The sequence below is a fragment of the Xenopus laevis genome, chromosome 6L, assembly GCF_017654675.1.
Source record: "Xenopus laevis strain J_2021 chromosome 6L, Xenopus_laevis_v10.1, whole genome shotgun sequence".
Taxonomy (NCBI): domain Eukaryota; kingdom Metazoa; phylum Chordata; class Amphibia; order Anura; family Pipidae; genus Xenopus; species Xenopus laevis.
In genome coordinates this window covers 119,241,081-119,266,295 of record NC_054381.1, presented here as the reverse complement: position 1 = coordinate 119,266,295, position 25,215 = coordinate 119,241,081, and the positions used below count along the sequence as shown (strand labels likewise).

The window sequence follows — 25,215 nt, the reverse complement described above, 5'->3', positions numbered from 1 at the left end:
CAGCTAGAATCTAAATAGCCGGCGGGATGGCACTCAGAGTGCTTCATTTTCCAACGTCGCCCGAAGTTGCCTCACGAGGAAACTTCAGGCGACTTCGGAAAACGAAACAAAGTCCAATCCCGCTGGAGATTTAGATTCCAGCTGGCGTGAAGGTTTTTCGGGGAGATTAGTCGCCCAAAGAATAGGTGATTTGTCGACGGCCGGGCGACTAAATCTCCCCGAATTTTCACGTGTGTCTTTGCCCTTAGCATTGTGGGGAAATGGTGCTTGATTGTATAGTGTTACTGCCTTATCTCGAGTTAAACACATACAATTACAAAAGATTACAGGCTCTTCTAAGGAAATGTGTAATACAACTTCTAGGCAAAATGAGCTACCCCTATAAGATATATTGTATATAACTGTCAATGATTATCTGACACCCAACTGCTGCATTAAGAGAGAATGAAGAGAAACAGAGGCTGAGAGAGGAATAGTGAAAATAAACTTGATTATTTCAGAAATTATGCAGAATATTTAATTGATTGCATTTAGAACGTTTCAGTATGATGAAGCTTATATAAAATTTTAATTTTTGTGATAGTTCCCCTTTAATTAAAACAGTCCAAAAGTAATTTTTTAAGTGCACTTTCTGTTTTTAGAGGTATATACTGCATATGTCTGACTTCAGATTAATTGAGTAGGTTTGGCATTCATTGAACAGTTTTTAATGTTTTGGAGACTCCAGTGGAGTAAAAACTAGCTCTTCCTTTAAAACAGCTTCAATGCTAAGCAGTTTGCTACTGTTTCACATTGTTGCCAAGCAAAAAACTTTTACTTAAAATGTTGCTCATATAAAGAAATTGAGGAAATATTTTTTTTCTTTGGGCAATATAATATCTCTTTAAATGGAAACTCCACAAAAACATAACTTAAGCTTTTTGAAAAGTAAACATAATTTCAAGCAACTTTGCAATATACTTCAATTAAAAAATATTCAGGCTTTTCATGATTTTTAATGGCTGACAGTTCCCTAAGCCTAGCCCCTTGCTCTCCTGCTGATCTTTCTGACTACTTTACTGAGCTGGCTGACTACTGTTACTTTGTATCAACAGCCATCTGTCCTTAGCCTGCATCCCCAAACCCCACAATTCCCTGCACATGTGATTTCAATAAGGAAAGGAAGATCTCAGTGCAATGCATTGTGGGTTATGTAGTTCCTGCATGCTGTCTATAAGCTGTAGAGTAGTTGTTACAATTTGTAACATCAGTGTTTAGTCCCTCCTTCCCTGCCAGGATTTCAACTGATGCAGAAAGAGAAGAACTGTTGAACAGCTGGATTGCAGCATAGAAAATGGCATTTATTCATACTTTTTGAACAAACAGGTAACTGTGATGGATATATTAGGGGTTTCTGTGTTATGTGGGTCTCTTTATTGAATTTTGGTTTGGATGCCAGAGTTCCCCTTTAACCTAGAGAGTCTTTTTATCTGAATGTATAGTAAAAAGATAAATTCCATAAAAGTTATAATTCACTACAACCTTATTTCTGCCACATATGTAACTTTATTGCTTTTATTTGATTGCATTTTTGTTTTTCTCCACCGAAAAAAAAAAAGAAAGAAAAAGTTGTTTATTTTATTCCAGCATGTTTTATAAAGTCAGGCTAATGCCCTGTTTTCCGCTTTCCTTAAAAAGTCAAAGATTGTGAGCAGGCAGTTTATTCAGAAGTATATTCATGTTGCTACTGATTAAACCAGTCCTGAATTCTGAGTAAATAGTCTGCTTTATTTTTGTGTTAGGAATTATTAGCTGCTGAAATGTCAATGATTAAAATAACTCAAGAAACTAAGTAACAATAAAAAAAAACACGGTAAAGGCTTTATTTTATATTTTTCTTGCATGGCTTGAGGATATCTTGTAGTGTGATAGCTGATTGATTTCCCAAATCATAATTTTTTTTGTAGACAGTAAGAGGATTGCTGCTGAATATCTTGCTGTAGTAATTATGTAGTTAATTTCCATGATTATTGCACAAACTTCTGTTGCTTTTAAGACACATATTGCTGAATAGAAAAACATATACACATATTAAGTTTTGTCACTGCTGCTCAGTTCCATAAATGTGCTTATTTTGATTCTTTACCCTTCTCCAGTCTGGTGGGTGGCCCATTGAATATGGCTGTTACTGTTCCACCCTACAGTACCATACCTCCCAACATTTAGGAAACAGATTTCAAATGTTACTTTATCAAACACGGCAACTATATACATATGAAGAGAAAAATTCACTTTTGCCTCCAGTGAGGTTTCATGGCCTATTACATTTTGTTCTACATCATTTCTACATGCATACTTACATTTCTAGTCGTTTGAGCTTTTCCAGTGTTTGCTAGTTGCTTCTTGTGTTTCTTTTTCAAGCAAAATACACTTGTGAGTGTGATAATCAGCATAACAGCAAATATGGTCACTGAAGAGGAGACTGCTATCACAAGTGTGTTTTGGCTTGAGACTTTCCTTTCACATTTCTCTCCAACATACCACCAGTCTTTAGTAACCTTGCACCTAAGCAACAGAAACACCCACAGTAAGCGCAATCTGTAAATAATTTGCTAGATAGTCTATTATGCCAGGTTCTGCCTGGCAAATTAATAAAATGAAGCTACATCCTCAACATTATTATGTCAGTGACATCATATCCTGTACTCCAAAATGTGGGATTATGTTTACAAGTTGCAATTTTTAAATATGCATTGTTTACACTTTTGCAAACATTTGAAGCTCATGCCACATTTGTTTTAGGATGGGCTTGTGACCTAGTATAATAAAGGATCTCTATTGTCTTTATTTTGCTAATAATTAATATTAATAATTAATAACAAGTAGCCACTTCCAACAATTTCACCAACATCAGTAATAAATACATATATATGACCTTTATATACCCACTGAATTTAAATTGACGTAAGCGTAAGTTAACGAAGTTTTGCTGGGAAGAAAAGCTAGAAAATTTGCTAAGAAATTCTCTCGCTAACAAATTATTGCTGACGAAAGTACTCCATTGTTTTTTTTGCCGAGATGTAATTACACATTTTGATGAATACACATATTTGTCATGAAATAAAATCTGACGTAGTTGTGCAAAGTTTCAAAACAATTGAAAATCAAGATTCTACGTGACCATGAATAGATTCCATTCTCACAATAGATTTGGATTATATGTATAGGGTACTGTATGTATAGCTAGAAATTCCTAATTTTCTAGCTCTGTTAGGTTCATCATGTCCATTTCTGGTAATCATGCAGCCATAATTCAGAATGTTGATCAGAGATCAGAAGATATGATAGATATTCAAACATGTCACTGTTGTTTCAGGTGTTTTCACCCCCTGTGTGTACTAGTGATTCATACTATAATTGATTTTGGATGTGTCAAGTCCTACACATGTCAGGGCAATCCTTTTTACCATTTCCCTACTACAGATAAAAAATCTATAGAGCTGGGATGAAAATTTTGTTTCTTTATATCTTTGCCAAAAAAGCAACAAGTTCAAGCTCATATTAAATAAAGCAAAATGTGTAATAGAAATGTGTAATGTAATTAATGTCTAATGAACATTGTTAAATATAGATTTCCATTCATTAATACATACATTTATATTCAGTTTGCGATAATTATTTTATTCCACCATGTACGTCATGCCCAGACAGCTTTTACTGATCTTGACCAGCCAGATTACTGAAAACAGGGAATCCACAGGCTGTCTGTACTCCTTGTATATATCTCCTGTGTGTAGAGTCTACTATGAGTCTACTATGAGTTTGTGCCAGCATGGTTTTATGCGTAATAGATCTTGCCAGACTAACTTAATTTCTTTTTATGAGAATGTAAGTAGAGACCTCGATTTTGGGATGGCAGTGGATGTGATTTACTTACTGGTTAAATTAAGGAATGTTGGCCTGGAACATAGTATTTGTACCTGGATAGAGAACTGGCTAAAAGATAGACAACAAAGAGTGGTGGTAAATGGAACATTTTCTAATTGGACCAGTGTTGTTAATGGAGTACCGCAGGGCTCTGTACTAGGTCCCTTGCTTTTCAACTTGTTTATTAATGACCTGGAGGTGGGCATTGAAAGTACTGTTACTATTTTTGCAGATGATACTAAATTGTGCAGAACTATAGGTTCCATGCAGGATGGTAAATTGACGTAATTTCTGCAACATATTAAGTGGGAAATGCTTTTCTCAGGGTTAAACACAGAACAAAAATGGGAAGTCTTTAAAATGCTGCTTAATAAATATACTTGTCAGTATATTCCACTTGTAAGCAAGGAACGTCGTTGCAAAGCAAAACCTTTTTGGTTCAATAGAATCGTTGGTGTTGAGGTGGGTAAGAAAAGACGTGCTTTTAAGGCTTTCAAGTTAGCTGGTACAGCTGAAACATTTATAATGTACAAGGAGGCCAATAAATCATGCAAAGAAGCTATAAGGCAAGCTAAAATTGCTATAGAAAAGGATATTGCAGCAAGCAGTAAAAAAAATCCAAAATTATTTTTTAAATATGTTAAAAAAATGAAGCAGGAAGGGGTGGGACCCTTACTATAAGAGGGGGGTCAGCTGGTTGATGAAAACAAAATAAAAGCGCAGATTCTGAACTCATATTTTTCATCTGTCTACACAAATGAGGAATCAGTAAGTGAAGGTTCCTTCTTAACAGTTCCAATTCTAGTAATACAACTAATGATGCATGGTTCACACATGAAAAAATTCAAAAGAGACTAGAACATGTTAAGATTAACAAAGGTCCAGGGCCAGATGGTATTCATCCCAGGGTAATTAGCGAGCTTAGCTCTGTGATTGCCAAACCTCTTCACTTAATTTTTCAGGATTCATTGAGATCTGGCATAGTGCCGAGAGACTGGCGAATTGCTAATGTGGTGCCTCTATTCAAAAAAGGATCCCGTTCTCAGCATCAAAACTATAGGCCAGTTAGTCTGACGTCAGTGGTAGGAAAGCTTTTCGAAGGGTTAATAAAGGATAAGATACTGGACTTCATAGCAAATCATAATACTATGAGTTTGTGCCAGCATGGTTTTATGCGTAATAGATCTTGCCAGACTAACTTAATTTCTTTTTATGAGAATTTAAGTAGAGACCTCGATTCTGGGATGGCAGTGGATGTGATTTACTTAGATTTTGCTAAAGCATTTGATACAGTGCCACACAAAAGGTTACTGGTTAAATTAAGGAATGTTGGCCTGGAACATAGTATTTGTACCTGGATAGAGAACTGGCTAAAAGATAGGCTACAAAGAGTGGTGGTAAATGGAACATTTCTAATTGGACCAGTGTTGTTAGTGGAGTACCGCAGGGCTCTGTACTAGGTCCCTTGCTTTTCAACTTGTTTATTAATGACCTGGAGGTGGGCAGATGATACTTTCTATTTTTGCAGATGATACTAAATTGTGCAGAACTATAGGTTCCATGCAGGATGCTGCCACTTTGCAGAGTGATTTGTCTAAACTGGAAAACTGGGCAGCAAACTGGAAAATGAGGTTCAATGTTGATAAATGCAAGGTTATGCACTTTGGCAAAAATAATATAAATGCAAGTTATACACTAAATGGCAGTGTGTTGGGAGTTTCCTTAAATGAGAAGGATCTAGGGGTCTTTGTAGATAACACGTTGTCTAACTCTGGGCAGTGTCATTCTGTGGCTACTAAAGCAAATAAAGTTCTGTCTTGCATAAAAAAAGGCATTAACTCAAGGGATGCCTCTTATGCCTCTTTATAGGTCCCTGGTAAGGCCTCATCTGGAGTATGCAGTGCAGTTTTGGACTCCAGTCCTTAAGAGGGATATAAATGAGCTGGAGAGAGTGCAGAGACGTGCAACTAAATTGGTTAGAGGGATGGAAGACTTAAATTATGAGGGTAGACTGTCATGGTTGGGGTTGTTTTCTCTGGAAAAAAGGCGCTTGCGTGGGGACATGATTACACTTTACAAGTACATTAGAGGACATTATAGACAAATGGCAGGGGACCTTTCTACCCATAAAGTGGATCACCGTACCAGAGGCCACCCCTTTAGACTAGAAGAAAAGAACTTTCATTTGAAGCAACGTAGGGGGTTCTTCACAGTTAGTACAGTGAGGTTGTGGAATGCACTGCCGGGTGATGTTGTGATGGCTGATTCAGTTAATGCCTTTTAAGAATGGCTTACATGATTTTTTGGACAGACATAATATCAAGGGCTATTGTGATACTAAGCTCTATAGTTAGTATAGGTATGGGTATATAGAATTTAATTAAAAGTAGGGATGTGTGTATGTATGGATGCTGGGTTTTCATTTGGAGGGGTTGAACTTGATGGACTTTGTCTTTTTTCAACCCAATTTAACTATGTAACTATGTAACTATGTAGCAAGCTACCCATCCAATTCAATATCCAACTACATATAGTAAGTCCATTTAAACTCAAATGTTTAATGATGAAATAGGTTCTTACCTGCACACAGGTGTCCCATTCTCAAGGATGCATATTCCATCATTTTTACACCCGTAACCTTCACATTCTTTATGAACTTCTGTAGGCTGTGTGGTGGCGGGGATAGGAGTTGGCTGAGATGGCTGAGATGGCTGAGATGGCTGAGATGGCTGAGATGCATTTAGATGTGAAATATCTAATTTAAAAAAAAAAAAGGAGGGATATAATATTACCAAGTTTATATACATTTCAGTCACCATAAATAAAAATCAACACTAATAAAACATAGTAGGTTGTTTTTTTATGAGTATCCATACAGAATGATGTTGCACGCCCATTAGCATGGCATTCCAAGCTAAAAAGACCAACATGTTACTGTTACATAATTGACAGGTGATACCTTTATTTTCTAAGTAACAAGTGTGTAAAACATGGGTCTATAATTACTAGATGAGATCCTATGATTACAGCTGAATTCTATTGGAAACATTGTTCCAAAATAAAAGCTGGCCATAGATATCATGATCCATTTGTTTGACTAAGTTACTTTAGTGTTATATTCTGGCTGATCTGAATGTCTGGATCACACAATGGCAACTGTGCAAGTCAGTAATGTCCTACAATTACAGCTTGTGTGGTTAAAGGAGAACTAAACCCCCCACAGTGATAAATCCCCACTGGCCCCCCTCTGCTGGCCCCCTCCCTGCCTCCCCCTGCTAAGTGTTACCCCAGAATTGAGTCCCCTGTAGGATTACTGACCACAAATGCAGAGTGAGCGCAGTGGAGCTCACAGGCGCCATCTTTTGGCGCTTTGGTAATCTTCGGGTCTTCTTCCAGCATTTCGACAATTTCCGTCACTTTCGGCACATGCGCAGTTGTAAGGAACCAGATTACTGCTCCAACTGCACATGCACCGATACACTTTACAAGGATTAGTGAAGTGCTGAAGAAGGCACCCGTGAACTCCGCTGTGCTCACTCTGCATTTGCGGTCAGTAATCCTACAGGGGACACAATTCTGGGGTAACACTTAGCAGGGGGAGGCAGGGAGGGGGGCCAGTGGGGACTTATCACCGTGGAGGGTTTAGTTCTATTTAAAAAGGAATTTTCCTACTTACAGTATGCTTGATTATCTGAAAGAGTTCCAATTGTTTAGCTGTCCCCAGTGGGCCTGTAAAACGCTGACATGTATTATTTACCATACCAGTTTTGCAAGTCACCTGATAAGATGTTATAATCGGAGTGGGCTATATTTATATATAAGTTCAAATACAATTGTGGTTGAAAAGTGTTATTTGCATGTTTCTCTTATTTAGAAAACATAAGGGGTTATGTAATAAGTTGCCCAGGTGCAATAACCCATAGCAACCAATCAGCAGGTAGTATTTATTAGTCACCTGTTTAAAAGCAAACGCCTTATTGGTTGCTAATCGTTACTGCTCCTGGGCAAACACATTGCCTTTTATAACAGAGAGGGGGTAGAATTTGCCAATAGTTTTTCCCACCACAATTTGTCTGCTGTGCATCCCTTCACTTTTCTAGATATTTTCAAAGTTTCAGCAACAATTTTAAAAGGAATTTTTTAAATTTCCCCATATGTGACACCTATAGTAATATGATAGATAAAGGAAGCAATATTAAATACCTGCTGTTATTTTTCACATTAAAAGTACAGCCATTAGAGTCAGTCTCACAGTACCAGAGTGGCTCTTTAGGGAGGCACTTAAAAATGGCTATAGTGTTACATATAGAAAGATTATTCACATGAACCGGAGTTCAGTCAGTATTATTAGCAAACCCTGATGATGAAAAATAATTCATTCCTTTTTTCCCTGTTTTCACAATTGTTTTCAACAGTTATTAAAGGAAAATGTTTTCAGTTGTTAAGAAATCAATATGTCAATTTTCATCAAATGGTTTTATTTATTTGTTTTGTGGGTTAGTAAAGGCAATTACGTAATAATCTTTATCTGGGCCCAGGTGCAGAATGTACAACCAGCCCCCCAGATGAGCATTTTCTCAATGGACACACATTCGCTCAGAAATTCCATTCACTTCCACAATCCTGTGTGTTAGTAGTTCACATGGGAGCTGCTGAGCACCGGGAGCCCTCTTGTTCTGCCACTGATTAGGTGCTCTCTATATCAGCAGTCTGAGTCAAGATCTCAGGATGGTCTGTCAAAACTGACTCCCAGCAAGGAATAAACACCCAAACAGCTGGGCAGTGTGGTCAAAATTGTCAATTCTGGGCATGTATGGCCAGTTTTGGGAATAGTAAAAGGGAACATATATCCACTATAAAAATAATAATATTATTATAAACCGCCAGTATCATGAATGTGTAAAAGGAGCGTACCCTGCCTACTCATGGATGGCTGGCAAATACATGCTTGTGAGGAACATTTTGTACACTAAGCAGTAGAAAACGTATTCTTGGTCTGTGCTTGAACTATTGCCAGTAACATGAGCCATAAAGGTGCATTAATGCAACTTTTGCTCTAGGAGCAGGGACCCTAGCCAGCCCACTCCTTGAGATTGAGCTTCTAGTCTCCTCACTAGGCTTGATTAATATAAATATATATTGTAATTCTCAACAACCAAGCCTGGGACCCACCTTCTAGTATGGAGGTGCCACACTTCCTTGAGTGGGTCAGTTTTTAATGGTAACCTTTATTTATTATGTACACCGCTTCAAGAAAACTTATATACCGTATATACTCGCGTATAAGCCGAGTTTTTCAGCACCCAAAATGTGCTGAAAAACTCGACCTCGGCTTATAGGCGGGTCATATGCGGGTCTTATACGCGGGTCATATACGCGGGTCATACCGGGTCATATAGCGCAGGACTGTCTGTGTGATCGCCGCCCGGAGCAGGTCCAGGAGCTCCGGGCGGCGCGTCCTTCCCTGCCGGCGTTCGCTCTCAAAATGGCGGCGCCCATGGCCGCCACGTGGGTAGCGGCCGGCGCCGCTACCCACGTGGCGGCCATGGGCGCCGCCATTTTGAGACGAACGCCGGCAGGGAAGGACGCGCCGCCCGGAGCTCCTGGACCTGCTCCGGGCGGCGATCACACAGACAGTCCTGCGCTATGGGAGAGGGAGGTGTGTTGGGGCCGCGGAAGGAGCGTATCTGCTCCGGGACCTGCACAGACAGTCCTGCGCTATGGGAGAGGCACAGACAGTCCTGCGCTATGGGAGAGGGAGGTGTGTTGGGGCCGCGGAAGGAGCGTACGGTACCTTTTTTCTGCTTTCCTAGGTGCAGCACCTCATTGATCTTCTGAGCAGCCATGACAGGTAGGAGGTCACAGGGAAAACAAGTGGCAATTGTCCAGCTAATAGTTCTGACTCTTTTAAATCGTTTTAGATAGATTTCTATGCCATAAAACATGATTACACATTTACACTTTCACATTTTGAAATCTGACATGGGGCCCCTAGGCTTATACACGAGTCAATACATTTTTCCAGTTTTCTTAGGTAAATTAGGTACCTCGGCTTATACACGGGTCGGCTTATACACGAGTATATACGGTAGGTATAAATTGACTTACCCTTTGCAGATACCAGAATAAAGGCATCTCCTCCCTTTAAAAAGTCTCTGCTGTGAAGTCTGTCATGGCTAATGAAGTCCAAGGCTCCCAATCCAGGCCCACGAAAGAATTCAGTTCCATTAGGGAATTTGTGGAGCCATCCAATCTTTGATGGTTTGTCCCAGAATAAGACACCATTACCTAAAATAAACATTTGCCAGTGAAGCATTGTGTGCACATACAATTGCTATGAGTGATCCTATTGCTATGAGTGATCCTACTGTATTATCCATGTAACTACATGTATACTTAGTTTGTAAAACTTTTGTTTTCATGTACAAATCTACATTTCTGACTTAAGTGAAATCAAACACATTAACCAGACATTAAAAAAAACTATACTATATATATATATATACTATATAAAATAATACTTTTGTTTATTTCATACTAAGTGGCCTATTAAGGAGTTTTAGCAAACTGGAATATATATTTAAGCAAATATTGCCCTTTTACATATTTTCCCTTGAGTCCCCATTTTATGATATTCTCTATGCTCCCTCACTAGAAATAATTCTAACAGGAGGAAGTGAGGAAGAAAAAGACAGAACATTTTCTGTTAATTGGCTCATAAGACCTAACATATATGGTTTGTTTGTGTGCACTGTGAATCATAGGATCCCAGGGTGGCCTTTAATTCTTAAAAAGGCAATTTTCTATTTAGGATTACTCAGTGGCACGTTTTACTAAAAAGGTATATTATTATGAAAATGGGTTATTTACATGAAGCAGGGTTTTACATATGAGCTGTTCTATGCAATATATGTTTATAGAAACCTACATTGTTTGTGGGTATAGTTTTCCTTTAAAGCTCAAATGGGGGTCCACAGTGAATTATATTTTTTGCCACATGGCACTGCTGGAATGCATTTTTCCCAATAGATATAAAGGTATAACTTACTGTACACCTCTGTAGGATATGTTATGATGTGCATCGGATTTGATATGCGTTTTCGGATATCTGGATTCTGATCCATAAGCTCCATAGTTGCCTGTTTTAAAGAACATGGCCATTGCAGTGTATCATCATTTGCTCCTGATATCAGGAAGAAAAACATTGCACGTTGATTTGGCTTGTCATGTCGACCATCGGGTCCAATATATATCTGATATGCATAACCATCTTCGGAATAAAATGGGGGACTGAAAACTCCACTCTCTTGTAGGGACTGATTCGCAAAATTTCTGATGTGCCAAATATAGTGAGGGCAGAGAGCTTCGGACAAGTTAATGTCATCTATGGCAAACCCTCCATTGCTTGGTCCATTTCCTTTAACCCCCTCAAACACGACACGGAATTTGTTATTTACATTTAAAGAAACATGATGGAGCTGCCAATATTCTGCCGGATTTCCTGGAAAAAAAAATTCACAATCATGGAGTTTAGTTGCCATTTTATCAACTTTAGCATTAGCATTTCTTTTAAGGAGAACTAAGAAAGACTTCCCATCCACTAGCCCCATTTTCCCCCTGCATGCAGACTACTCACATAGTCCACTATTTAGAAAAGTGTTGCTGAATGTCGTAAATGTTTGCCCACAGAAATAAGAACTAAGCAAAACAATTACCTTTGGTGTTGTGACAGGCAACACAGTCAGACTCACCATGCCCAGATGGAAAGACCACAAAGGCCCAGGCCTAGGGAGGCAGAATTTTTGAGGTGGCGTGTCAACCAGCCACATTGCAATGGGTTCAGAAGCACCATCACACATGGAGGAGGCCTTGCCTTCTGCATCATCAGTGCCTCCACCACTAACTGAATTTATTGTCTGGATTAACTCCACAATTCAATCTACAATTAATCTAAAAACCACATAAGAGAAAGAAACTCACCCAACCACTCGAATCAGACTTATCTGCTTTTGAGTGTAATTCTGCAGGAGACTCAGAGTTAGGATAATTATCTGACACATCCTCTTCAGAGGGCTCTGAGCCCAAGGATTAAAAAATTCTCTATTTTCAACCCAGATGTGGCCAAGCCCCTATTAAAAGACATGCTGGCCATACTTGAGATCAAAGACAAGCTTGTCACTAATTCCAAAGCTGACAAAGTACTGGGGGACAACCCAGAAAGACTATAATAGTCCTAGTACTTAAGTCAATACAGTATATCAGTTGATTGACAATGAATGGTCTAAACCTGATCGCAGGATCACCATGACACAACACTTTTGCAACATGTACCCCATACCAGAGGAACAAAAGAAAAGCTGTGACAAATTGCCAAAATTGGACTCTGTAAATGCACAATTATCCAAAAACACCACACTGCCAGCAGAGGATGCTGCCTTCAAAGAACCCATGGACAGATGTATCGAATCCACTCTACACAAAGTCAACGCAACCTCCATTCTAAAGCCAGCTACAGCTTTAGCTGGTCTAGCCTGAACAGTGCATCACTGGTGGCAAAAACTCACCCACTTCTCAACAGTCCTTACTGATGAAGAAAGACAGACTTAAGTCAAGCATTTGCTTTTTAAGCGGATGTGTCCATCAGGCTGGCGGCTAAATCCAGTGTTAACACAGTGCTTGCTAGAAGAGCCGTATGGCTACGACACTGGACAAGGGACAGAATGTCCAAAAATGTATATTTAGTTTTGAAAATGATTCCATTAAAGGAGACATTTCATATAACCTTCATATTCAGATCTATTACTCATCCTTTCTCAAAACATGTAATGATGCAGAAACAAAAATGTTTTGAAAGCATTTAACCTCCTAAAACTGTCATTATATCAGAGCTGCAAAGAGATCTTTACAAGTCAGAAGTTAGGCTAAAATGAAGAGTGGTAGTGTCTGTTCATTCTCTTACAGGAAGTGGTCACAGCACTGACTGACAGGCTGAACTCTGCAGGGAAACACCTCCCCTCCCACCCTCTGTCCTGTGTGTTCCCAGCCTGCACATAGTCTTATGCTGCTGTCTGCTTTATACCTTAAATGCTCAACATAAAGCAATAGATGTGAAGGTTAATACAAACTGTAAAAAAATGTAATAGTTTTATTTTATTTTACGTAAAACAGTATTGTCCTGTGTTCCACAGCAAATAGGCATTATTCACAAATGTACCTGTCCAACTGGACATAATCTATAGTCCATAATATAGTGAATAAAGTACCCCCTCTTGTAAAATATAAGGATATTATAAGTTACCGAGGAGTTTCATGACCATATAAAAACACGAGGCATGTGACAGAAATGACATCACTACTCACCGTTTATAACTGATGACATCACTACTCACCGTTTATAAGGATATAATTTACAAGATATTCACGGCTTTTGTGTATTATACATTGTTATACACTGTGCAACTCTCTGCCTCTATTACATTATACAATTTATACAAACAGTGTACATTAGTATTTACTGTTATGATATTCCAGAACAGCAGCTGTAGGTTTGTTTTCCTGCATATTGATATGTGATCAGGTGCAGGGAGTTGCAAGGCAATAAATGCAGTTATTCTGGAACAATTTATGACCAGGTGCAGGGAGTTGCAAGGGAAAATGCAGCTGTTGTGGAACAGTTTACGGTCAGGTGCAGGGAGTTGCAAGGGAATTAATGGAGCTGTTCTGAAACAATTTATGATCATGTGCAGGGAGTTGCAATGTAAAATGCAGCTGTTCTGGAACAATGTTTTGGTCCAAAAGAAACCATGTGCAGTTGAACAGTTTGAGCAGTTGAGCAGTTTAAAGTTCGGCTTTTGGTTGTACTGTGCATGCACAAGCCGGTGTGGATTTGGTTGGACTATTTAACCGAAAATTATCAGAAATTTGGGGTTTTTGATAAATAAGGCCCACGTATCATGTTTTTAAGTCGCTCTAAAATGTAGAACCAATGTAAATTACTTGACATGTGCTTGAATCAGTGCTTGTCAGACAATAGTGGCCGAAAGAAAATCAGCACACAAATGTTGACCTGACCCTTAAAGTTTAGAAAGGTTTGCTAATATGACACATGAAACAGACATGTTGCATTTAAACATATATATTGCCTTTAAGCATAGGACTCCTTTATGAACAGCAAGTTCAGCTGTAGAATTTTTGCCAAAGTCATTGTCACCATTCATTAACTGTACTTGCATTTAATAATCCTTGCAGTGCGTCTGTTATCACAATCAAACCCAGGAGCCACTACCTATTAGATGGGTTCCCACAGCAGCCTGTCAAAACAATTTGGCGCATATGTTATTTTGATACCAAAAGCTGGAAATTATACCAACCAGACCAACTTTTCAGCAATTGTATCCAATTTGCACCAGAGTGGAGAAACGTCTGCATTGTGGGTAAGAAAACATAGCCGTTTGCTTTCACTATAGCATTTTGCAAACTGCACTTCAATTAGTGATTGAGCCCTTATGTGTTTTTTTGTACATACAAATGAATTTATTTACATTTCTTACCTTTAATGCTGGTGATGAATGTCAGAATGCCATTGGGATAGGCTTTTGTGTATTCCCTGATCCAAATATTCAGTGCATCATTCTCATTTCCATTGTAGTAATAGAAGAACTCCAGACATTGAAATCCCCTATTTGGATAGAATAGTCTGCTTTCCAGCACAGCCTTTTCCCCAGCATTACCTGTACTGGTGCTGAAGTGCATGTAATAACCGCTGTCTAGAAAACCAAAAGGAATATGATGATAACCTTACGGATGCAACAGAAAGAAGAACTGCTGAGAGAAATGGGAAATAGTTATTTTGATGTCTGCCAAATTACAAAATATCATGGGTTTTAACTGTGGAGGAAGTAAACCCTGGGATTGTTCGAGGGCCCATGCAGTTTCATAAAAAATGTTCTTATTCCCAAAGTTTAGGGGTCCTAAAATATTTGTGACTCAAGATGTACTTATATTTCATGCCAGAGTGCCAAAAACCAAAATAAAAGATAAATAATCCTCTACCTTTGCAGGTCCCTAGGTGAGTATGATCATTACTGGGCCCAGCAGTGCTATGAAGAACACGATTCCAGTCACCATTATCTCCTTTACCTTGTATCATGCCACAGATATTATTGACCTCAAAGGTACATGTGTCCATAAAGGTAATGCTGGAGGCTAGGTGTTAAAAAGGAGAAAAAAAGGTAACATCAGTGTACAACCGTATTCTAATAGATAAACATGCATATAAACAACTTATTTCAATATCTGCTTGCCTTCCAGATTTACATTTAATAGTACTTAGTATATAGTCATATCAGCTATTATTAATATATATATATAAAAAGGGGGGCTGGATAGAAACTGAAATAACAATACAATTAGTTGTATATAAATTGTGAAAATATTCCTTGCAAAACTGGTCTGACAAGATGCAGATGGAGTCAGAGTATTGCTTATGTGACATTTAATTATGTTTTTGTAATAGTTGCCATTTGACCTTGTGTCCCATCATTTACAGCAAGGTAGACTGAATGACGTACTATTGTTTGGTCAAGACAAGGTATATCATGTGCAGGGAAACCTGCAATACGACCCATGCCATCTGGGTTTTGTAAGCAATAGGGAATTGCACATTTTCGTCTGATACAGTTTCACAGAGAAGTTTTGAGTTTTCACTAAAATAGTGAAAATTGTCCCCAATCTGCACTAAAATTTCACCATGTGCTTTGTTTAATCCGGGAAACAAAATTATGAAAGATAGAAAAAAAACATCCATTGGCTCTAATGCATTTGGCACTAGAAAAAAGGCCCATTGACGTGTTCATTGATTCGAATTTTGTCATTTTTCTAATTTTCACAACCTCCCAGCTGGCAAAGACCATTCTCTTTCCTTGTTGCATGGAGGAAAAAATAAATTTTGTTTAGTTTTTAATTCCTTCCTTGGCCCAGGTCTGTTAGTGAGGTCAAACTGTTTATAATACTCAACTAAATAATTATACTATGCCACAAACATTCTTGATCAGCAAACTGTGGCAGTAAAAAGTTGCAGTACAAAACTCACAGCATTTGTATAATCGACTCAGTTTCTCAAGATCATAGTCGCTAAAATCCATCCCCTGTCCGATCACATCATTGAAAGCAGGATCCTTAGTGACAATGGTTGGTTCCGTTCCAATCTGGAAAGCTGTTTTACTATAGTGCATGAGAGAAGTGTAGTCATATGGCACATTCAAAGAGTCTATTCGTGTATCATCATACATATCGAAGCTGTATTCCCATCCTATGAAAGGCAAATAATATACAAATTCAGTTTGCTATGATTTAGAAAGTTTAAGCAGTCTATTTTATGTCTATCATTTATTAAGTTTAAACAGTCTTATTTTATAGTATTTTTTTTTTTAGTATTTTTTAGTATACTTAGTTTCAAGTCAGTCGGGTTGCAAATTATTAATTGTAAGATGAAAGAAAAATATTTACAATCCCAGGTGACCACTAGCGGTATAAGAATGAAAAGTTTCAAACATTTTTATATGATGATCATAATTTTATGCACAGCGACAGAGTGCTGTAACAAATTGCCACTTTAAACCCTAGTGCTGGCAAACTAATAAATACGGTGCCTTAAGATTTATGATATCTGCCACTTAAAATGTTAAACATATGGAGTTTTTTTTACACAAGGACATTAACAAAAATATTCCAGATGAATATACAGTAATACTGAAAACTTTTACAAAGAACACAGATCTACTGAAGAATCTCATTTAAAAACTGTTCTCTGTCAGGCTCTGCTGGGATTCGACCCAGGGACATTTGGGATTTTGGCTCATAACTTGACCATTGGGCACGGTGAGCAGCCTGCAAAGTTGCTCACTGTCTATAACCTGGGCTTTGCAGCCCTAGCCCAGCAGCAGCCTGATTGGTTTGCAGTCAGCCAATCAGGGCTGACTTTGCCCTGAGACTGAAGTGACACAGATTGTAGATACTACAATTGTGGAGTGGAGGAGCAGATTTTAAAATCACTCGCTCCTTTTTTGCTCCTTCTTTGCTCCTTCTCTAGCCCATAGACAATGAGTGCGGGGAAACGAGTGGCCCCTGGGGCGCATTTGCTAATGGGCCCCATAGGCACAGCAGACATGTGGAAACTATGTGTCCTGCTGCTGTCTTTACTTCCTCCTCCCCCAAGCAACTCGCATCACCCTGATGACTGCTTCCTCCCGTGCCTCCAGTCCTCCAGTGTGTCTGAAGATGGATCTGCAGCCTGCATACCCCAAGTAAGCGTAACACTAGGGATGTAGCGAACGGCGGAAAAAATGTTCGCGAACATATTCGCGAACTTGCGTCAAAAATGCGAACAGTTCGCGAACGTCGCGAACCCCATAGACTTCAATGGGAAGGCGAATTTTAAAAGCTAGAAAAGACATTTCTGGCCAGAAAAATGATTTTAAAGTTGTTTAAAGGGTGCAACGACCTGGACAGTGGCATGCCAGAGGGGGATCAAGGGCAAAAATGTATCTGAAAAATACATTGTTGACACAGCACTGCGTTTTGTGCTGTAAAGGGCAGAAATCACACTACATCACTCAGGTGATGTTTCTGGACACGGAATGTGAAAAAGCTCACACAGCTAGGTGGCACTTGGTTAAAGACTGGGCAAACAATGCCTGCAAGGGCAACGTATACAGTAGTGGATACGGAATATATTATTGCTGCTGTAAAAACATCACTCAGGTGATGTTTACGGACACGGAATTATTATTGTTATTTAGACAGAATGTGAAAAAGCTCACACAGCTAGGTGGCACTTGCATACCTCCCAACTGTCCCTCTTTTGACCACTCAACCCCCTGTCCCTCTTTTGTACTGGAAAGTCCCTCTTTTCTCTGAACTGAACAGCCAGAAAAAAAACAGTTTCTAACTTAATTAGCTTTTGGCAGAGAGCTCAGAACAGCTTACAGGTGCAAATAAGATACTTTGTAACAATTTTGACTCTGGTTGGTGCTGGTAGTGGTGAACTACTAGGAGGAGCAGCACACCAGTTCCACTCCCCAACACAGCTAGACTAATAGCACTCGGCTCTTACAGTAGCAAAGTAAAAAAAACAAAAAAGAAAATAAAAGCAGTCCTTACAAGGACTATTGGGTTACAGGCAGCAGTCAGCAGACGAGAGATCAGCAGCAGGACAGCTGCCCACAGCAGCTACATACAGAGCACTGCAGTAGAAGGTAGATTACTAGCCAGCAAAGCTACCTAACCTAAAATGTCCCTCAAATCCCTGCAGAGTTCTGTCCCTACAATACAGAGCAGTATCAAGTAGATTACTAGCCAGCAAAGTTACTATCAACTGTCCCTCAAATCACTAACAGCTCTCTCCCTACACTAGCTCTTCCAAGCACACACAGGCAGAATGAAAAAACGCTGCAGGGCTTCAGTTTATATATGGAAGGGGAGTGGTGTGGGGGTGGTCCAGGAGGGAGAGCTTCCTGATTGGCTGCCATGTATCTGCTGGTCTGGGGTGAGAGGTCAAAAATAAGCGCCAGCTAAGGCGAACCCAAATTGGCGAACGTTGTGCGATGTTCGCGAACATTCGGCGGACGCGAACAGTCGATGTTCGCGCGAATTAGTTCGCGGGCGAACAGTCCGCGACATCCCTATGTAACACACATAGACAAAATACAGTCGCACACTTTTTACAAACACACACATTTACAAACACACACAGATAAATTTTTGGGGGATTGGGGGAGTTTCACACATCAGATCACTCCTACTCATACTCATACTTGCACATGTGCTCACATGCATACAACACACATTATACACACACTCTTGCACACTTTTGTAGCTTATTTTATTGCATCATGTTTTTTTTTAAATTTAAATGTTTGGTTGCCATTGTAAATAGCTTTAGTTTTATTAGGATTATTTAGTGATATTTTTATCCATTATATTGCATTTGCAGTTCTGCATAAAAAACGTATTTGGCAGGCCAAAATATATAAAACTGTGATTCTGACTGCTGATTTCACTATGCAAAAAAGCATTGGTTTTAGTGGTTTTATTTGATTTTAGTGATTTTATTGAAACCTGCATTGTTCTTTGTTACTTGTTTTTACCCATGAAAATTTCTATACAGCCCATAGTTTGTAAATCTATGTATATTGGGTATCAAACTATTCAGTAGACTCCTGGCATTTATATTTAGAATGTTTTTATGTTGGTCCAATTTGATCATTTCATAACTAAACAATTTAGTTATTATTGACTATTGGGACCATTTTGTCAGAACATCTTAACACATACCTCCCAACATTTTGGAAACAGAAAAAGAGACAAAAAGATTTGGCGTGCGGAGCGAGGCAAAATTTTTTGACCATGACTATACTTGTGGCCACGCCCCCCAATTACCTGCTCCATTTTACAAAATTTGTCAGGTTATGAAAGTTTGAACACATTTCTGTGGTTTTAATGTGTTATTACAATTTTGCTAATGAAGGTGAATTGCCCTTTAAGATCTGAGTCTCAGAGAGACCTTCTAATCTACAACTGTTACAACAGTATCTAACTATCTATTCTGGGCTCTCTGCCAAAAGCCAATTAAGTAAGTAAGAAACTTTGTATCTTTTTCTGTCTGTTCAGTGCAGGAGATCAAATAGAAAGTTGGGACATTTCAGTACAAATGTGGGACTGGTGGTTGAGCTGTCAAAAGCGGGACAGTTGGGAGGTATGGTAACATATCGTAAATTTTATTTTCATTTGCACCCCAACAATAACGGAACTAGTAATTCCTAGGCCAGGGTGCACATTGTGCACCTGGGCCCCTCCACTCCAGACACGATTTTTGTGCTGGATTTGTGCCAGTGGGCCCCAAAGGGGTGCAGGCCCAGGCGTTCAGTCCATAGTTCCACCACTGCACCCCAACAATGTAATTTTAAGTAGACACATTTATCAGATTGTGCTAAAAAAAAAATCTTGTGAATCTTTTTGACTGATATTGAGCTGTCTACAGTCACTACTGAAGAAGATAATGTCTGAGCAGAGCATTTCCCGTGCTATTCCAAAGGAATTGACTACCACTGAGGTGGGCAAAGTACCACATATGCCATTGCCCTCAATTATAGATGGCCTAATAACTTGGTTTCCTAGAGATTCAAGCTGTGTTATCCAATAGTTTAGATGTGGCAGAGCCATGTAAGAGCTATAAGTGAAAGTGAATGTGAGTACAACAACCCGCTTATATTATCCAATCCTTTTATTAATTGACAAACAATTACTGATCTTAAACTTAAAGTTTCTGAGAGGCCAACTTCCATTGAAAACTGTCTGACTGCAACCCATGTTCTCCAAGAATAAGTTTAAATGAGATTGTGGGACAAAGTTACATATAAATAAAACTATATATACATACATTACAAATATTTTTACTTTTCAAAGAAAACGTTTCATGTGATTTGACATGAGACAATACCTGGCTGAATTCTGTCCCACATAATAGTGACATAGTCATCCCTGTCAGATCGAGATTGTTCGTGCCAAAATCCCAGAGCATGAAGGAACTCATGTTGACTTGTCATTACGTAATCACAGCCAGTTCCCAATGAGAGTTGTTGCTTTCCTCGTCGTAAATTCCCAACATAAGAATAGCAGCTGAAGAAAATAAAATGTTTTTGGTTTATGTGAAGGTTTCATGTAAAAATGTATCCACGTGTTCATACCGTAACCAAGCCAGCTGTCATATTAACAGAATAACAAAACAAAGAGACACAGATGCTTTGTACTGTTTAAACCACTTAGGACTGACCAGATCAAACCAAGATTAAGCTATGTTTGTTTAAATAGTAGGTCTGTGCTTTTTAAAGGAACATAGTTTAGACATCAGGCATTAATTATGGACAATAGGATTTATAGTTACCTACCCATCGCCTTTAAAGACAGAGATATAATTCTGTTCACCTTCCCATGGTTTGAAATCAATACACGTTTTCAGTCGAAAACGTTCAAAACCTTCTAGAACTGCTGCTTTTGCACTGATGTCTAAAACAAAAGAAGTTTATATACACAAATAAAAATCATAACAATTACAATGTGAATACTGTGTACAGAAGTCTTCTAAAACTATAGGTTTCATAGTCGCAATAGTTAATTAGTTAATTTACAGTATAAGGGCCAGAACATGGCTTCCAAGAAGGCATAACTTAAAGGGCACCTGTTACACTAAAATAGTTTCCTCACCAAAGGTGTGAGCTAATACAGCCTGCACTCCAGTTGTCGGAAACAGTAGTTCTACGACACCCTGCACCAAGAGGGAGCTCACAGTATAATTGTTTTATAAGTCTTGTTGTAAAAGAGAAATCGAAAGTTTAGCAATTTATTTACTACTACTTCAGTTAGTTTTTAATCAATAATGTGTACCTTGACCCCCATATCTCAGACTACATCTCTGTGTAAGGAAATACTTACATTAAACTGTACATTATAATAATGGCGGTGTTATAAAGGGATAATGAAGGAAATCGCCAAGCACTCCGGAAGCCACTCTTCTGGTAAAATTCAACTTTTATTTCAACAGTTTAAAACCATTACATCCTGATGCGTTTCGTATCTGGACGATACGTAATCATAGGCCTATGATTACGTATCGTCCAGATACGAAAAGTGTCAGGATATAATGGTTTTAAACTGTTGAAATAAAAGTTGAATTTTACCAGAAGAGTGGCTTCTGGAGTGCTTGCCGATTTTCTTCATTATCTGCACAGACACCCACTGCTACGGGTTCGGGGCGATGCACCCGGACCACTCGATACGTTGGGTGAATGTGTTCCCATTCTCAGGCGGTTTTCATTCATTGTGATTTATGTTGAAGCGTTGGACCTGGGGTTTTTTTACACCCAGGTCACAGTTGTTATAGGGTGAGAAAGCGTTAAAGTAAAAACTTGCTAGCGCATTGAGATGTTTTACAATTAGCACCCTATGAAAATTTATTTTCAAAATATTATAGGACATGAGCGGCTTTTATTTTTTGGTGTTATAAAGGGGCCATATTATTATCCTTTTTATACAACACTGATTGTTCTTTATTTACATTAGACCCTGCCCCAGTGAAGCTTAATTCACATCTATTTTATCAGCAGCCAATATTAATTTCAAAATATTTCATGTGGCCCTGTGAGCACTATTTTATGTCTCTTTTTAAGTCTCTGCTAAATTAGGCATCTTCTTTACTTTTGTTCTTGGAACACTGCTATTGGACAAACTAGCACAGAAGTGTGAAGTTGACTGCCACTCTGTGTGTGTGATTGACATCAATTGTTACTTGATGTGAAATAAAGTTTCTTCTTTGATCTTACACCGCGTACAAAGTGCAATGACGAAGTGAATTGGCATAAATCAGACTTTTTTTGCCAATAATAATACAATCAGAGGAATGTTACATATTTACAGACTTACCTAAATCGTCCTCTAAAACATACGGAACAGGTATTGGCCACCTATATTCATCTCCAATGATTGTGTTTCTTTGGTGTGTCTGTGTGAAGATATCAATAAGTATGTACCATTAAATTGAAGTATATTCATATATATAGGGCCAGATTAAATTCCATGAATAAATCTAATGACACATTCCAAGAAGACTTGATAGAGTCTACATTTTAAGTTTTTCCATCAAATTGAATACTGTCTGTTATTAGATATACTGTGATGTGTTGTGTTCTTAGAATGCAGAATGCTTGGGACCTTGTGTTTTATGGATAAGGGATCATTCCGGAATTTGGATCTCCTAAAAATCAATTAAACATTATTCTACCAATATGGATTCATGCAGCTTAGTTACCATCAAGTACAAAGTGCTGTTTTGTTATTTCAGAGAAAAAGGAAATCATATGCTTTTTACCTCTTGAATTGGTCTTCTAGTATGCTTAATGTATACACCCATTTATTGTACAATGCTGCATAATATATTGGCATTTTATAAATACGTGTTAATAACAATAAAAAATAATAATTTTTTAAAAATTAGAATTATTTATTTAAATTGGAGGATGGCCTTCTGTTAATTCAGGGCTTTCTGGATAATGGTTTTCTAGTTATAGGATCCCGTACTTATGCAATATAGACTGATCTTTAATATCTTTTCATTCCTAAAATAATAATTTACTAAAAGGGGATCTAATTTGCTCCAATGTACTTTCCACATACATTGCATTGTGTTTATAAATTAAGTTTTATGTTATTTTAAATTTTGTTAGTTTAAATCAGAAAATGCTGCAACCACTTAGAGGCACATTTCTCAAAGGTCAAAATTTGAATTCATATGAGCCTTCTTTAACTCTAATAACTTAGAATATACTTGAAATTCGATTGGGGGTTATGAAGAAAAAAATGGAATATCTAAAACTTGCACAAATTTTACCGTCTTGAACTCGAATATCAAGAAGGCTAGTAGCATGTCCAAATTGGTCTCTGGACCTCTCCTGTTGACTTATACAAGAACTTGACAGGTTTTATGTGGCGAATAGTCTAATTTGAATTTTTAAATGGCCAGAGTTTGATAAATCTCAAAATTCGAATTTAAATTCGAATCGAGTTTGGATAAGTCTACCACCACAACCCTCTGCTCAGCAACCACATTCCCCCACCCTGTTCACACCTATGCAGGCATGTCTCCTCATTTCTTCCACTGCCACTTCCTGATCAGGGCCGGATTTAGAGGCAGAAGGGGCACCTGCCTTAAGGTTCAAGCGCCCCCAACATTGCACCCTAGCAGGTTTCTCTTCTGCCTACACCCAGTTCCAGCCTTGAATTGTGCCTTAAGACACAAGGAGCATATTAGTTTCTATGCATTGATTTATAGAAGAGGTTGTAATTATGCATATGAATAGTACAGATGAAGCCACTTGGATTTGTGAGATAAATGCGTCATGACTCATGGTTAATTGAAGAAACTGCGTTATCTAAAGTCATCTTAACTCATTTAATGCATTTAACCTTTCCATTAGCATACCAAAGCACCATTGTGAACAATGGTGAATGCCTTAATTAGATGGGATGTTGTGACGCAGTTTTCTGTGTTAAATGAGATAAATGGGATATCTGTGTTTAGTTATTCTGTGTTAAACAGACAAACCAAAGTGGCTGCATCTGTATTATTAGGTACAAAATGCAATATGCACTACCAAACTTTGTGCTAATTATGATAGTACAGTATGCCCTGTTTTATGAAAACATTTCAGTATTGACAGTTATAGGAAGTACCCGTATTACATCTATTTACATAATATATCTGGTATTGTTCTAGTCCTACTGCTTTGCAAGATTTACTTGGGTAATTTGAACTTACATCTGCCAACATGATGTCTCCCTCAAACAGATTCAAGCCTGCATCTATAATGAATACAAAAGGATTTATAAGAATTTAATTCTGCTAAAGCTGTTAGGAAATTAAAATTATGTAACAGAAATGATCATACCTTTATTGATGTCTAAAATATTCATGTTTTTCATTCCACACACATATCTTTCTGTAAAAAAAAAACATTTTATTTAATATTTATTTTAATATTTAATATTTAATTGCTGTTACATTTGACTTTCTTATCCCATAAGGTAGTGGTTCCAAAACTGTGTGGCTAGGCCCCTGGGGATACAGTACTTGCAACAGTAGTAGTGGGGCTCAGTCTGAAGACCAGCTAGGGACATTCTGGAAGAATGCCTTTTTGCTGGACTAGGTTAACCGGAAAGAGTAGCTTGAAGGTCAATTTGGGTGAAATTTGGGGTGAAAACATATCTGAAGTTATTATTGGAATTACAGCTGAATGTCTGATACACCAATGTTTTCCCAAATCAGTAACCTTGTGCTCAGGAGGCTCAAGAGGTTTTGATATAAAAAGTCTTACAATCACATGCACTCAATAGTGTGCTCTAAGTGTGGCAAAAATCATTTCAGCACTCATTATTTACATAGTACACACTGGATAAAAGGATTGGCAGTACAGTACTACTCTATAGGTTATATATACACATTCTCCAATGTTTTAGAAATTCCAAATGCTTGCCTCAGGGAGATGAGAGCTATTCTTAACTCTCAAATCACCTAAAATATAATATATTGTAAGAAACTTTTCTTAGAAGCAATATCATTACAAAAAATGTACAACGAACAAAACATGCCGATTTCATGTGGGAAATGAAATTTGTGGGAAAGAACAGTAAAGCATCTAACAGTGAAATCACATAACACCTATACCAGAGAGCCACATATGGGAGAGAAAAAAGTGAAAA

At 38.2% G+C, this 25,215-nt stretch overlaps 1 protein-coding gene across 2 annotated transcripts in view; it reads right to left on the bottom strand.

Annotated features, from left to right (window-relative positions):
* Positions 1–1,362: 1,362 nt before the first annotated feature.
* LOC108718578 (meprin A subunit beta-like) overlaps positions 1,363–25,215 on the bottom strand; it is a 34,722-nt gene continuing 10,869 nt past the window's right edge. The window contains exons 3-15 of one of the 2 annotated variants that reach the window (XM_041566414.1): positions 24,405–24,455; positions 24,275–24,318; positions 22,384–22,462; positions 20,853–20,970; positions 20,405–20,583; positions 15,998–16,216; positions 14,959–15,111; positions 14,457–14,672; positions 10,955–11,407; positions 10,015–10,194; positions 6,487–6,661; positions 2,340–2,544; positions 1,363–2,045 (exon numbers count right to left, since the gene is read on the bottom strand). In XM_041566414.1, coding sequence (XP_041422348.1) covers positions 2,031–2,045; positions 2,340–2,544; positions 6,487–6,661; positions 10,015–10,194; positions 10,955–11,407; positions 14,457–14,672; positions 14,959–15,111; positions 15,998–16,216; positions 20,405–20,583; positions 20,853–20,970; positions 22,384–22,462; positions 24,275–24,318; positions 24,405–24,455 — 2,087 coding nt within the window. In that variant the 3' untranslated portion in view covers positions 1,363–2,030. Of the gene's footprint in view, positions 2,046–2,068; positions 2,545–6,486; positions 6,662–10,014; positions 10,195–10,954; positions 11,408–14,456; positions 14,673–14,958; positions 15,112–15,997; positions 16,217–20,404; positions 20,584–20,852; positions 20,971–22,383; positions 22,463–24,274; positions 24,319–24,404; positions 24,456–25,215 lie in introns of those variants that run through there. The other variant, XM_041566413.1, reaches the window with a different exon arrangement.